Genomic DNA, 14,700 nt, shown 5'->3' on the forward strand with positions numbered 1-14,700 from the left:
AGTTTTTTTCTATTGACTTGCATTGCAAACGCTATTAGGAATAAATATGCAAGATTTAGACAGTATTCGTTATGAGTATTGCGAGTACAAATAGTTAGGTACTTGCTCAACTCCATAACAGTGGTGAAATCTATGGTATTTTCTAAACAGATAATACGATTCATTGTAGTGTACAATTAGCAATGTAAGGCTATGTGCGCACTAGAAAAAGGATTTTTCTCAAATTTCTTAAGAAATTTCTTCAGTGAAGGATAGCGCACCTGCGTTAAAAAACGCACCAATAACGGATTGAAAAACGCATGTATTTTTACCGGTGCGTTTTTGGTGCGTTTTTGTAGGTTGGGCCCTGCGTTTTTTTAATGCTTTAACAGCAATAAATAAGATAGATGATGGATGGATAGACAAATAGATAGATACATGGATAGATAGAGGGATACATAGATAGATAATGGATAGATAAATGAATAGAAAGATAAATAGATAGATAATGGATAGATGGATAGATAGAAAGATGGTGGGTGGATGAATAGATAGATAAATAGATAATGGATAGATAGAAAGATGAATAGATGGACAGATAATGGATAGATAGATGGCTTGATAGAAAGATAATCGATAGCGTCCTTGTGAGGATACACTGCAGTTCTTGCGAGCGGTAATGTGTTCACATTTTTGACTGTGAGAAATGACCTGTAGTTACCCTTGTAGCATCGTTCATTAAACGAGGCTGCATTGAGTATGTGTCAGACGCGGCTGGATGCAAGCGTCGTAGGACCTGTGTGGATTACGTCGGAGCTGTGTGGGGGGTTAATAAAGTGGTGAAAGAAGGGGCTTTTTTGTGTTTTATTTAAAATAAAGGATTTTTCATGTGTGTGTGTTCACTTTACTTACAGGTTAATCATGGAAGCTGTCTCATAGACACTGCCATGATTAAGCTTGGACTTAGTGGAAGCGCATAGCTGCCACTAGCTCATTATTACCCCGATTGCCACCGCATCACGGCAGTCTGGGAGAGCCTGTAACATGCCGGGACTATCGCATAATGGATGTGATATTCTCGGGGCAGCGGCGGGCTGATATTCTTGGCTGAGGGTGGGGGGCATTAACCATGGCCCTCATGGCCCTCGCCCTCCCCAGCCTGAGAATACTGGGCCGCCACTGTGTGATTACCTTTGCCGGACGGTAAAAATATACGGCTTTTTTTTTTTTTCGTTTTTATTTAATGAATGTCTATGGTGCTGGATTCCGTCACCATGCATTTGGCGACGGATTCCAGTGCAGGATTCTGTCAAGTTCTACTGAGCATGCTCAGCATGTCCAGCAGAACGTTCTAAATCGTTTTAAATTACTCCTGGTCTCTCTCTCTCTCTCTCTCTCTGTCTCTCTCGGTCTCTCTGTCTGTCGGCCAGTTGGTCGGTCTCTCTCGGTCTCTACCTCTCTCTGTCGGTCGGCTTTTCCCTCTCACCCCTTTTCTCATACTCCATGATCACCGGCACGGCGCTGCACAGCTGTCACAAAGCTCCGTCGGCTTTTCCTCTCTTGAAAATGCCGGCCGCTCATTATTCCATCTCGTATTCACTGCTTTCCCTGCCCACCGTCACCTATGATTGGTTGCAGTCAGACACGCCCCCACGCTAAGTGAAATCTGTCTCACTGCAACCAATCACAGCCGCTGGTAGGCGGATCTATATCATGCAGTACAATAAATAATTAAAACAAAACGATGTGCGGTCCCCCCTAATTTTGATACCAGCCAGGGTAAAGCCACACGTTTGAAGGCTGGTATTCTCAGGATGGGGAGCTCCACATTATGGGGAGCCCCCCCCAGCCTAACAATATCAGCCAGCAGCCACCCGGAATTGACGCATCTATTTCATTAGACTGTACCCAGGGACTGTACCCAGCTAATCCCGAATTGCCCTGGTGCGGTGGCAATCGGGGTAATAAGGAGTTAATGGGAGCCCATAGCTGCCACTAAGTCCTAGGTTAATCATGGCAGGCGTCTCCCCAAGATACCTTCCATGATTAACATGCAAGTTAAAGAAAATAAACACAAACACCCAAAAAAATCATTTATTTGGAATAAAAGACAAAAAAACACCCTCTTTCACCACTTTATTAAAATCCCCAAATACCCCTCCAGGTCTGACGTAATCCACACGAGGTCCCGCGACGCATCCAGCTCTGCTACATGAAGCTGACAGGAGCGGCCACAGACCATGACCGCTCTCTGTCAGCTCCACGCTGCAACTGAACTGAGTCAGTGGGGATGTCACTGAGGTAGTGCTGGTGTGTGCGGTGATGATGGGGCGGTAGTGCCGGGGTGTGTGCGGTGATGATGGGGGGCGGTAGTGCATGCGTGTGTGCGGTGATGATGGTGGCGGTGTGTGCGGTGATGATGGGGGCGGTAGTGCCGGGGTGTGTGCGGTGATTTGATTTCTATGTGTATTATATATGTCTGTGTGTGAGTGTGATATGTGTGTGTTTACTCTCTGCTCAACTTACTCTTCCTGTCATAATGACATCACTTCCCTGCCAAACGCAGGGCAGTGATGAACATTATGTCCCAAAAACGCAAAATAACGTTGGAATAACACAGGAAAACGCAATGAAATGCACATAATTTGCTACCAGCGTTATTCCCTGCGCTATTTCATGATTACATTACAGTTAATGGAGTGAAATAACGCAGTTAGCTGCAGAAAAGAAGGGACATGCTCATTCTTTTTCTCAAGAAAATGTACTGAAAGAATCTTCTTGAGAAAAAAACGCAGTGTGCGCACAGCTATTTTTTTTTTTTCCATAGATTTTGCTGGGGAATGTTTGCAGTAAGGTTCCAACCATTTTCTGCAGCAAAAACGCACAAAAAAGCGGGTAAAAACGCAGTGTGGGCACAGGGCCTAATAAAGATAGTCAGTGAACTTGTTTTCTGAAAGATGGCGTCAAACTGTCGTAAAACTGAATTGCATGTAAGGCCTGTTTCACACGTCAGTGATTCTGGTACGTTTGTGCTTTTTTTTAAACGTACCAGAATCACTGACATACGCAGACCCATTATAATGAATGGGTCTGCTCACACATCAGTGATTTTTCACTGCACGTGTCTCCGTGCAGCGTACCCGCATGTGCGTGATTGCCGCACGGAGACATGTCCATTTTTTTCTGGCATCACTGATGTCCCACGGACCACGCAGTGGTGTGGTCCGTGAAACACGTGCCAGAAAAAATGTGCTTTTAAAATAAAAATCATTTTTACTCACCCGGCTCCAGCGATGTCCTCTGCAGCCCATGCAGCTTGCTGCTTCTGAGCCGGCTCATTTCTGTCGCGCATATTCATGATGCACGACACAGCCGACCCGGAAGCAGCTGCTGCGGGGGTCAGTGCCGGCCGGATGCTGCAACGCGGGAGCGATCAGCACCATGGAGAGCGGGAGCGCGCTCAGGTGAGTTAATCTCCAAGTGCAATCACGGGCCATGGAGAATGGAGCCCGGATTGCACTTAGACAACCCACGTGTGCTGTGAATCACGGCACATGGAGGGACATGTGCGTGTTTTACACGCCAGTGAAAAACGTCAGTGTTTTTCACTGACGTGTGAAACGGGCCTAATACAGGATTGGCCATGGATATATTTCTGCCTTTCATCCCTATGGCGTGCTAGCATTTGACATGCAGTTTGGAGTACTGATGTACTCAGTAAAGTAGTATTACCGTATTCGAATTTACCTAGGACAAATGGATTTACTTTAAAGTAGTGCCAAAGTTACGATTTCCCAGTTACATGTAATCTTACTTTGTTTTATTCTGCGTTGCTATGGTTGTTTGTTTGTTTTTAATTTTACGCTCCTATTTTTTTCTAAAGCGGAAACTATATTTTTGAACAAAGACTTGGATGATGGGGAAGACGCCGGACACAATAGAGGGCAGCTTTATTGGTTTGAAGCTTCATTTAAAGCGTTAAAACTTCATAAGAAGAACACAGAGGTCCAAGTTAGTAAATAAATACTTTTATTCTGTCATAACTTCAAATATACAGTCTTGCAAAGGTAATCCACATTGCTCAGAGCAGACGTTGATGCATTGCACATCAATTTCTGATTGCTGGGAGTCTCACAGACTTGGTACCATCGTTGATCAGTAAATCAAAGTGGAAAGAATGGTAGAAAATGTGATGCCCTCTAAGCTTTCTGCAGAGGCCGAATTCTTCCGCCATGTTGCTGTCTAGTACTTTTGCTGCTTCATGCAATTAGTTGTTCTCACAGTGGCCTGATTTCCACTGATTAGACATTGGTGTTATAGATAGTGGATTCGTAAGACATGATCCAGCGGACAGGTCAGTAACCTGTGTCCATTCATCGGGAGCCCTGCGAATGGCTTCTAAGCTGACAGAATCTGTGGCTCCTCTTTAGATTAGCCAGCTTGGTATCCTATCAAATGATGATCCAAGAATTTCAGGAGGTAAGAGACTGTTCTTAGGGATTACATATACCTTCCACAGAATACTGAACTGACCTCTGTAACTGATGCTGTGAATGAATTTCCACAATCTCTAGTTGATTGCATACGTTATTATCAATGTCTGTCATGAGACAATCCTTCAAAAGGAACTACAGACGTAGAAAACTCACAGAAGACAAAAAATTGTCTCAGACAAATGTCTCAAAAAATCTCCTACAGCAGGTCAAGCTAAGAAATCTATAAGAAATCTGCTCTGAGTGTCCAAGGAGCTCAGCTATCCTCTCCTTCTTCCTCACTGTACTGTGTCTGTGAGGGCAGATTAGTGCAAGTGTATTTCCGGTACCTGTACTTCTTTGAACATTTATTGGAACTTTAAAAAAAACAAACAAAAAAACCCCAAACCTGTAATTAACAATTCACACATCATTTGTATACAGTATGAATGCTTTTTTTGTACAGATCAATTCTGTTCAACTTTGTTCATGCCCTATTCTGGTTCATTTTGATTGATCAGGACTGGCCTTTCAATGAGTGAGGCTTTACTAAAAATGGATAGCCCTGGAAAGCTAATCATTTTTAATTTGTTAATTTTTGCTTACTTAAAAATAAAACGAGTCATCGAATGTATGCAAAGACATCCATCTACAGTAGGACATATAGAATACGGCTTATTACCTGTGAATTGGTGCTGATCGGTAGAAAATTGTGTGATCTTAAAGATTTGGAAAAGATCCTTTGTTTCAAGAAATCTGCAGACTGATAAGCAGTGTGGAATAGATTATCTCCTCTCTACTATGATCAATTATTGCTAGGATTACGTTTTCCCTTAATTGTTGACATTTTTGTGTGTCTCCAGTACCAGAATTTTGGCCTTTCTTTTCTGATGACTAAAAACTGTCAATTTATTTTTACCTTTTTAGTTTACCCATTTTCGTTCTAGATTTGTTTTTCTTTGATTATATTGCAGAATAGTTCTTAACTCTGAAATCTACTTTTTAAAGGGAAATCTAAAGACTTCTTTATCACTGGGGTCTTTCCAGTCAGTTTGCAGTTTACGCCATTAATAGCTAATTGCCCTGTTAATGCCAACATGACATTTAATGTGTTTCATTTCAATTCTTTTATGATCTTGTTCGTTTGTATATGTTGTCAGCAACTGATTTTGCTGCCACTGATCTATATTTCAAAGTTAGGTTTGTAAAAATCCAAGGCCTCTTATCCTTTAACCTTGGCATGTAATGTTAAAAGGAGAGATTGGCTATTCCTAGCCATATAAAATAAATTAGAAGCTGCATAAGCATTCTATGTATATAATTGCTGATGGATTAATAAAATTGTACTGTACTGGATGGAAGATAGAACAACGTGAAAATCATAAACCTTTAGTAAAAATATATATATTTTGTTTTTTATATTTTTACTCTTCTCATTACTAGGAAGCTTCTTGCTGGGCCTTGAATAATCTTCTTATGTACCATCCTGAGCTGCATGATAGAATCGGGGATGAACAAAATCAGTAAGCATTAATCGATATTTCTTATGTGGAAAACTGGTTAAGCCCTTGAGATTTAACCATACATACCTCACATCAGGTACCCTTTACATAGAGAAGTGATGCTGTCCATGCTGATGCATTCTTCTTCCAAGGAGGTTTTCCAGGCAACCACAACTGCATTGGCCACTATGTCTGGACACAATGGTAAATATGCTTTGTTAATTTTCTTTGTAAAATTGTGGTAAATTATATCTGGACTCTATAACAGTTAATATTCAGATATAAATTCCATGCACTATAATAACTTTTAAATTCTCCTTATGCATCTTTGCTTTCTTAATGCTGTATATTGGATTAAATTTGAATTATTCTCACCTACTGTACCCTCACCCATCCATTGTAGACTGTGAGCCCTCGCGGGCAGGGTCCTTTCTCCTCCTGTATTTTCCATGATTATTGTACTTGTCTCTACTATGTGTACCCCTTTTCACATGTAAAGTGCCATGGAATAAATGGCGCTATAATAATAAATAATAATAATTATTAAAATCTGTTTTCTTAATATTTCAAGGTAAATTGAGAATCTTGCTAGAGATCTAATGATACTTGGAGTATTTACAGACAGGATAGGTGATAACTTACGGATTGCTTGTGGTCCAACTGTTCTGACCCACAAGATCTGTAGAACTGGACTCAGATGTGCAAGTTTGAATGAAGCAATGGCTGTAAATAGATGTCACTTGGGGCTTGGTGATAACTTACTTAGGCAACTCTTTTAGGCTATGGCTATAGGACAACAGTTGTTGAGCGACATAAAAATCGCAGTGTCACATTGGAACATTGCATTTAACGGTTGTCAATGGAGTCATACGCACCACATGACCCACCGTTACTGAAACGATAAAATTAACAATTTGGATTTATGGCCACAATTTTTTTCAGTTTACCCCATAGGCTTCCGTGTAAGATGTTGGCAACAGTCGACTCTCATGTGACCTATATGTGATTTGGCTGATTTCAAACCGCCAAATTGTTGCTCTAACATAGTTGTCGGATAGAAAGTGATAGAAAACCAGCATTACCAGTGTCTTAAAGAGTCTTATAGAGGACCTTTTACCAGCCTTAAAATGTTAAACTGGCCACCTCATGGATTAGTGGCTGCAAAGCTGAATAAAACATTTTATTCCCTGGTATAAGATGTGTTGTAATTTACACTCCTGCTGTTCTCACTGATCTCTCTGTCTGCCTCCACAGTGATTACAAGGGGGAGTAGTAAAGCAGAGCTGTGTATCCCTACAAACACCTCTGTAGCTCTCCTCTCACAGCTTTCACAGCTTTCACAGCACAGTGAGGGAAAAGCTGCAGTGGTGTTTGTAATAACAAAACTTTCCTCCATTCCTCCTCCTCCCATGCTGACTATCCTGAGATGAGAGCTGAAAGACATGTTTGTAATCACAAACGCACAGCTCTGCTATTCTCGTTTCTCATGCTTGTACTCCCAGAAGGTGTCAGCAGTGAGTCTAGGAAGCAGGGCTATGTATCATTACATCTCACACAGAGAAATTCTGTCTTGACTCTTTGAGGGCGTGTTCTTTTTTTTTTTTTTTTTTTTTTCTTCTGCATAACGCATCTTGCTTATGATTGGTCAACCTCATTCAAGGTAAATGGTACACCCTCCTTGACGTGAAACTCTAACACCCTCTTGGTGTTAGTAACGTTAAAGGGGTATTTCTTTATCGTTCCTTATGGGAGACCCAAACCATGGGTGTATAGCTTCTGCCTCCGGAGGACACACAAAGTACTACACTCAAACGTGTAGCTCCTCCCTCCGGGCTATATACACCCCCTGGATGACAATCTACCCAGTTCAATGCTTTGTGTTTCAGGAGGATCACACACTTGCATTCTCTGATATTTTTTTCATTTTTATTTTAATTTTAAAGATTTGGAAGAAAAGCGGGTCCAGTCTGGACTCCCGGCATGTCCCTTCACACCCCACTCTGTCGGCGGTGCTGTTAAGGTTGACTTTATAAGGCTGGAGCCTTCACATGCCGCGCTCCTTCACATCCTCTGTCGAGGCTCTGGTTTGAAGTGGGAGCTTCCACGGTCCTCTCTGCTTGCAGAAGACCGGTCTCCAGCCGCAGCCCTGTCTGGTCCCTGATGGAAGGAGCGTTTAACCCCCACTCAGGGACATGGCCCTGCGTCTCAAAAGCTAAGTATTGAGACGTTTTTCAGGGGTCCCGGGTACTTTTATTGGGGGGACAGTATGTGTTTTAGCGTTACTGCAAATTCCGGCCGGTTCTGGGGGTTTCCCCTGAGAACCGCGCCGAAGGTGCCTGCTCGTCGGCTGCATTTTAAAATCTAGGCCCCGGCTTCAGTTTGGGCCTAGTTTCAGTTTCGGCTTCTCTGCATGTTTTGCATACAGCGCCGCCCACCGCCCGACCAGCAGAGGGGAGGGCACTCCTCTCTGGGGAGATGTTCCCTCCCCTGTATCTCTCCCTGTATCTCTCTGCCCTCCGTTTTTCCCGCTCTTGGGCTTATACACGCCCCCCCTCCTTCTCCCAGCGCCATTTTCTCAGCGTTCTTACACTGGAAGGCGCTGGATGCTGCATACTGTTAGGAAGGCTGACGCTTCACAGGGTCTTTGAGCGGTGGAATCCGGAGGGCACACAGAGAGCGGGCTGGTAAGCCACAACCTTCGGTTGTGGACTTTTATTACACTCTCAGGGCATTCTACAGGAGTGTATTCTTGCTGCAGAGCTTCCACCTCAGCAGCATGTCTGTCACCCGAAGCAAGGCTGCAAACATGTACGCTATATGCACTGCATGTAAGCTCATTCTGCCAGAGCCAAGCACATACCCACATTGTGATGCCTGTGCTAACATGTTTGTGTCTCAGCCTGGAGCCTCCTCAGCGGTCCCTCCGGCTGCTCCGGCCCCGGTGGCTGAACCCCCGGCTTGGGTAGCTTCCTTTTCACAAGCTATTTCCCAGTCTTTTGCCGACTCCATGGGGCAGCTGTCCCGGACACTGCTGTCCATGCATCAGCCCCCTTCTCAGGGTGCCTTTGCGGCTCCGAGCTCTGCAGAGCCCTCAGAGCATGTCCTAGGACCCCGTCCCCCTAAACGGAGACGCAGGGAACCTTCTCCTTCCTCGTCCCACGGCTCTGATTCACAAGCCGAGGTGCAGGGCGAGGAGGATTCGTTTACTGTGGGCTCAGACGCTACCTCTATGTACCCCATTGACTTGTCTGAGGGTGATGCGGATGTTAGTGACTTGATTGCGTCCATTAACTCCGTACTGAACCTCAACCCACAAGAGTCAGAGGAACAACCCTCTCTGGTAGAGGTACACCAGTTTACCTCTCCTAAGAAACCTAGGAGTATGTTTTTTAACCACTCCAGCTTTCACACCACTGTTAACAAGCCCAGGGCCTGTCCTGACAAACGTTTTCCGAAGCGTAGTTCAGATGACCGTTTTCCTTTTCCACCAGAGGTGGTTAAGGACTGGGCCCAGTCCCCAAAGGTAGACCCTCCGGTGTCCAGAATCTCAGCCCGCACAGTCGTAGCTGTGGCTGATGGCACTTCTCTTAAGGATCCCACTGACCGCCAGGTTGACCTTCTGGCCAAGTCTGTATATGAGGCGGCAGGAGCCTCGTTCTCCCCGTCTTTTGCGGCAGTGTGGGCTCTTAAGGCAGTCTCTTCCTCTCTGGCGGAGATTCATTCCCTCTCCAGGGACTCTATTCCTGAGACGGATGCCTTAACTTCTCAAGCTTCGGCTTTTGCATCCTACGCCATGTCTGCCATCCTGGAGGCTTCTCACTGCACGGCGGTGGCCTCCGCTAACTCCCTCGCGATCCGCAGGATCTTGTGGCTTCGAGAGTGGAAAGCAGACGCTTCCTCTAAGAAGTACCTTGCGAGTCTCCCTTTTGCTGGGTCCCGGCTGTTTGGGGAACAGCTGGATGACATAATTAAGGAAGCTACTGGCGGGAAGAGTACTTCCTTGCCACAAACTAAAGCCAAGAAACCTGTCCAGGGCAGGAACCAATCGAGGTTTCGTTCCTTTCGTTCCTCTAACTGGTCATCCTCTAAGCCCTCGGCCTCGTCCACTACCGCAGCCAAGGATCGTAAATCCAACTGGCGCGCAAAGCCGCGTCCTCAAAAGACCGGAGGAGCCGCTGCCACTAAGGCAGCCTCCTCGTGACTATCTGGCCGAGCCAGCAACGTCCTTGGTCGGTGGCAGGCTCTCCCACTTTGGCGACGTGTGGTTGCAACACGTCTCCGATCAGTGGGTGCGGGATATCATCTCCCACGGCTACAGGATAGAATTTTCTTCCAGCCCGCCAAACAGATTTTTTCTGTCCACCCCCCCTGCTCCAAAGCCGCCGCCTTCTCTCAGGCCGTGGCATCCCTGCAGGCCAACGGTGTAATTGTTCCAGTTCCCGCCCGGGAACGGTTCAGCGGTTTCTACTCAAACCTCTTTCTAGTCCCCAAAAAGGACGGTTCCTTCCGACCCATCCTGGATCTCAAGCTTCTCAACAAGCATGTTCAGGTGCGGCACTTTCGCATGGAATCTCTGAGATCGGTCATTGCCTCAATGACCCAAGGAGATTTTCTGGCATCCATCGACATCAGAGATGCCTATCTGCATGTGCCTATTGCGGTTTCACACCAGCGTTGGCTACGCTTTGCGATCAGAGAGGAACATTTCCAATTCGTGGCTCTCCCCTTCGGCTTAGCCACGGCCCCTCGAGTATTCACCAAGGTCATGGCAGCAGTGGTTGCGGTCCTGCACCTCCAGGGGTTGGCAGTGATTTCCTTACCTGGACGACCTTCTAGTCAAGGCCTCATCCAGTGCAGACTGCCAGCGGAGTGTCTCTCTCACTCTCGCCACGCTAGTTCAGTTCGGGTGGCTTGTCAACCTGCCCAAGTCCACTCTGACCCCGACCCAGGTGCTTTTGTACCTAGGGATGCAATTCGAGACTCTGCCGGCACTTGTCAAGTTGCCCTTAGTCAAACAGCAGTCCCTTCGTCTGGCGGTGCGCTCTCTGCTGAGGCACCGCCGTCATTCCATCAGACACCTCATGCAGGTGCTGGGTCAGATGGTGGCGTCCATGGAAGCGGTCCCCTTTGCTCAGTTCCATCTGCGTCCCCTGCAGCTGGACATTCTCCGCTGTTGGGACAAGCGGATCTCTTCCTTGCACAGGCAGGTGGCTCTGTCGTCACAGACCAGGAGCTCCCTTCAGTGGTGGCTTCGGCCCCTCTCTCTGTCTCAGGGACGCTCCTTCCTGACTCCGTCCTGGGTGATCCTCACCACGGATGCCAGCCTCTCCGGTTGGGGAGCAGTATTTCTCCATCACCGAGCACAGGGCACTTGGACTCCGTCCGAATCAGCCCTCTCGATCAATGTGCTGGAGATCAGAGCTGTGTTTCTAGCTCTCCTAGCCTTTCACCACCTGTTGGCGGGCAGGCACATTCGAGTTCAGTCGGACAACGCGACAGCGGTTGCCTACATCAATCACCAGGGCGGGACTCACAGCCGTCTGGCGATGTTGGAGGTTCAATGAATCCTCCAGTGGACGGAGGACTCCAAGTCCACCATATCTGCAGTCCACATCCCAGGCGTGGAAAACTGGGAGGCCGATTACCTCAGCCGTCAAACCGTGGACAGCGGCGAGTGGGCCCTGCATCCGTCAGTGTTCAGATCAATCTGCCGCAAGTGGGGCACTCCGGAAGTGGATCTAATGGCATCCCGGCACAACAACAAGGTTCCGGTTTACGTGGCTCGCTCCCACGATCCTCAAGCCTTCGCAGCAGACGCACTGGTTCAAGATTGGTCTCAGTTCCGTCTGGCCTATGTGTTTCCCCCTCTAGCGCTCTTGCCCAGGGTTCTGCGCAAGATCAGAATGGAGGGCCGTCGAGTCATACTCATTGCTCCGGACTGGCCCAGGCGAGCTTGGTACCCAGACCTGCTCCGTCTGTCCGTAGAGGTGCCGTGGCATCTCCCGGACCGCCCAGACCTTCTCTCTCAAGGTCCATTCTTCCGCCAGAATTCTGCGGCTCTCAGATTGACGGCGTGGCTCTTGAGTCCTGGATCCTGACGGCTTCAGGCATTCCCTCTGAGGTCATCTCCACCATGACTCAGGCTCGGAAGTCTTCCTCGGCCAAGATTTACCACAGGACTTGGAGGATTTTCCTGTCCTGGTGTCGCTCTTCCGACCATGCTCCTTGGCCGTTCTCCTTGCCGACCATCCTGTCTTTTCTACAGTCCGGTCTACAGCTAGGACTGTCCCTCAATTCCCTCAAGGGACAGGTGTCGGCTCTGTCGGTATTGTTCCAGCGCGTATCGCCCGACTGGCTCAGGTGCGCACCTTCATGCAGGGCGCATCTCACACTCATTCCTCCTTACCGGCGGCCCTTGGATCCCTGGACCTTAATCTGGTCCTCACGGCCTTACAGAAACCCCCCTTTGAGCCTCTCAGGGAGGTTCCCTTGTTTAGACTTTCACAGAAAGTTGTTTTTCTAGTAGCCATAACTTCTCTCAGGAGAGTTTCTGATTTGGCTGCGTTCTCTTCGGAATCCCCCTTTTTGGTGTTTCACCAAGACAAGGTGGTTCTTCGTCCGTCTCCGGACTTTCTCCCTAGGTGGTGTCTCCTTTCCACCTTAACCAGGACATTTCATTGCCTTCTCTTTGTCCGGCCCCTGTGCATCGCTTTGAAAAGGCGTTGCATACCTTGGATTTGGTGCGGGCGCTCCGAATCTATGTGTCACGCACCGCCGTTTTTAGGCGGTGCACCTCACTTTTTGTGCTAACCACTGGTCAGCCGCAAGGGTCTCGCTGCTTCTAAACCGACCCTAGCTCGTTGGATCAGGTCGGCTATCATCGATGCCTACCAGTGTTCTCAGGTGCCTCCCCCGCCAGGGATTAAGGCGCACTCGACCAGAGCTGTCGGTGCCTCCTGGGCTTTCAGGCACCAGGCTACGGCTCAGCAGGTTTGTCAGGCTGCCACGTGGTCCAGTCTGCACACTTTTTCGAAGCACTACCAAGTGCATGCTCATGCTTCGGCAGATGCGAGCTTGGGCAGACGCATTCTTCAGGCGGCTGTCGCCCATTTGTGAAGTTAGGTTTTGCCTACTTCTCAGTTTGGTTTATTCCCACCATGGACTGCTTTGGAACGTCCCATGGTTTGGGTCTCCCATAAAGAACGATAAAGAAAAAGAGAATTTTGTTTACTTACCGTAAATTCTTTTTCTTATAGTTCCGACATGGGAGACCCAGCACCCTCCCTGTTGCCTGTTGGCAGTTTTCTTGTTCCGTGTGTTTCACCGGCTGTTGTTAGTAGTCAGAGTTCCGGTTATTCCGAGTTTTACTCTAGCTCTACTTATGGGTGGATGTCCTCCTTCAGCTTTTGCACTGAACTGGGTAGATTGTCATCCAGGGGGTGTATATAGCCCGGAGGGAGGAGCTACACTTTTTAGTGTAGTACTTTGTGTGTCCTCCGGAGGCAGAAGCTATACACCCATGGTTTGGGTCTCCATGTCGGAACTATAAGAAAAAGATTTACGGTAAGTAAACAAAATTCTCTTTTTTTATCTTTAATATCCTATCCCAATGTCGTAGTTGTAGTAATAATAATATTAGCAAATACCTCCAATTAGAAATGGTAGTATCGTTCTCCTGATTCACTATGTTGCTTACTTTATGTGCAGGGTATTGCAGGACCTTGGCATCCATGGTTACAACCACTAGCAACTAACTGTTACAAAGGTCCTGCAATGCCCTGCACATGAGGTAAGTGACATAGTGAATTAAAAGTATACTACATTTCTAATTGGAGGTATTTCCTATATTATTATTATATCTACTACATATTGGGATAGGATCTTGGAGCTGGGAATACGCCTTTTAAGATTTCAAGTTTCACTATCTAATATCTATGTGACAGAGATGAGAAATTTAAAAAATGGCCTGTTTTTTACATGCTGAAACTGGTGAAGGTCCTTTTTTTCTTTCTTTTTTTTTTTATTTATTTATTTAAACTATGCAAAGTTATTAAAAGTGAAGCACTTTGTGAAAAATGCATAACTATCTTATTTTCAGTACTTATTAGAAAAATTTTATTGGAGAAAGGCGTTCATATCAATGTGCTTGAAATCATGAAAGAACATTTAGATTCTCCCGAAGCAGCAGAAAGTGCGTGTCGAGTCCTTTTTCAGCTTTTTAATGGAAGGTATGTATATATTTTATCCTATTGAGTGAATAGTCTGGAAGTTCTTGCTAAAACACTAATGATTTCACGTTTACCGTACATGCTTTCGATTGACATATGGGGTCAATAATAATAGATTGCAAAGAATAACTATAGGGAATATTTACGAACGCTTTTCTTTATCACTATAAAATGAGCTGTGCAATGACTTATCCAGTTTTTTCCTATAGACTGCTGTAGGTTCATGGCATCCATGACCTTGTCTAACTGGATGATGAGGGACTAACGTGTATGAATTTGAAATACTGTTCAGACACTGTTTTTCCTCCAAAAGTTACATCATAAATAACTTCTCTAAGGTGTATATACTGTTATATACATATCTTTCATAAATCCATAGTACACATGAAAATAAGCAAGTTTGTAATATTTCTTATTGGAAACATCTGCTTCTTAATTGCCTGGACTGATCTTTCATTCTCAATCCATGGGTGAAATTTGTACTCAGTGGAGGCAGATTTTCCCATTATCGATATAGGA

At 46.1% G+C, this 14,700-nt stretch overlaps 1 protein-coding gene across 1 annotated transcript in view; it reads left to right on the plus strand.

Moving 5' to 3' along the window:
- Nucleotides 1-14,700, plus strand: part of LRRK2 (leucine rich repeat kinase 2) — a 200,790-nt gene that overhangs the window by 52,707 nt on the left and 133,383 nt on the right. Inside the window, 4 exon segments of the mRNA XM_075345138.1 lie at nt 3,863-3,990; nt 5,895-5,974; nt 6,051-6,157; nt 14,052-14,181. Of these exon segments, the coding sequence (XP_075201253.1) occupies nt 3,863-3,990; nt 5,895-5,974; nt 6,051-6,157; nt 14,052-14,181 (445 nt within the window).

The sequence above is a fragment of the Anomaloglossus baeobatrachus genome, chromosome 4, assembly GCF_048569485.1.
Source record: "Anomaloglossus baeobatrachus isolate aAnoBae1 chromosome 4, aAnoBae1.hap1, whole genome shotgun sequence".
Taxonomy (NCBI): Eukaryota; Metazoa; Chordata; class Amphibia; order Anura; family Aromobatidae; genus Anomaloglossus; species Anomaloglossus baeobatrachus.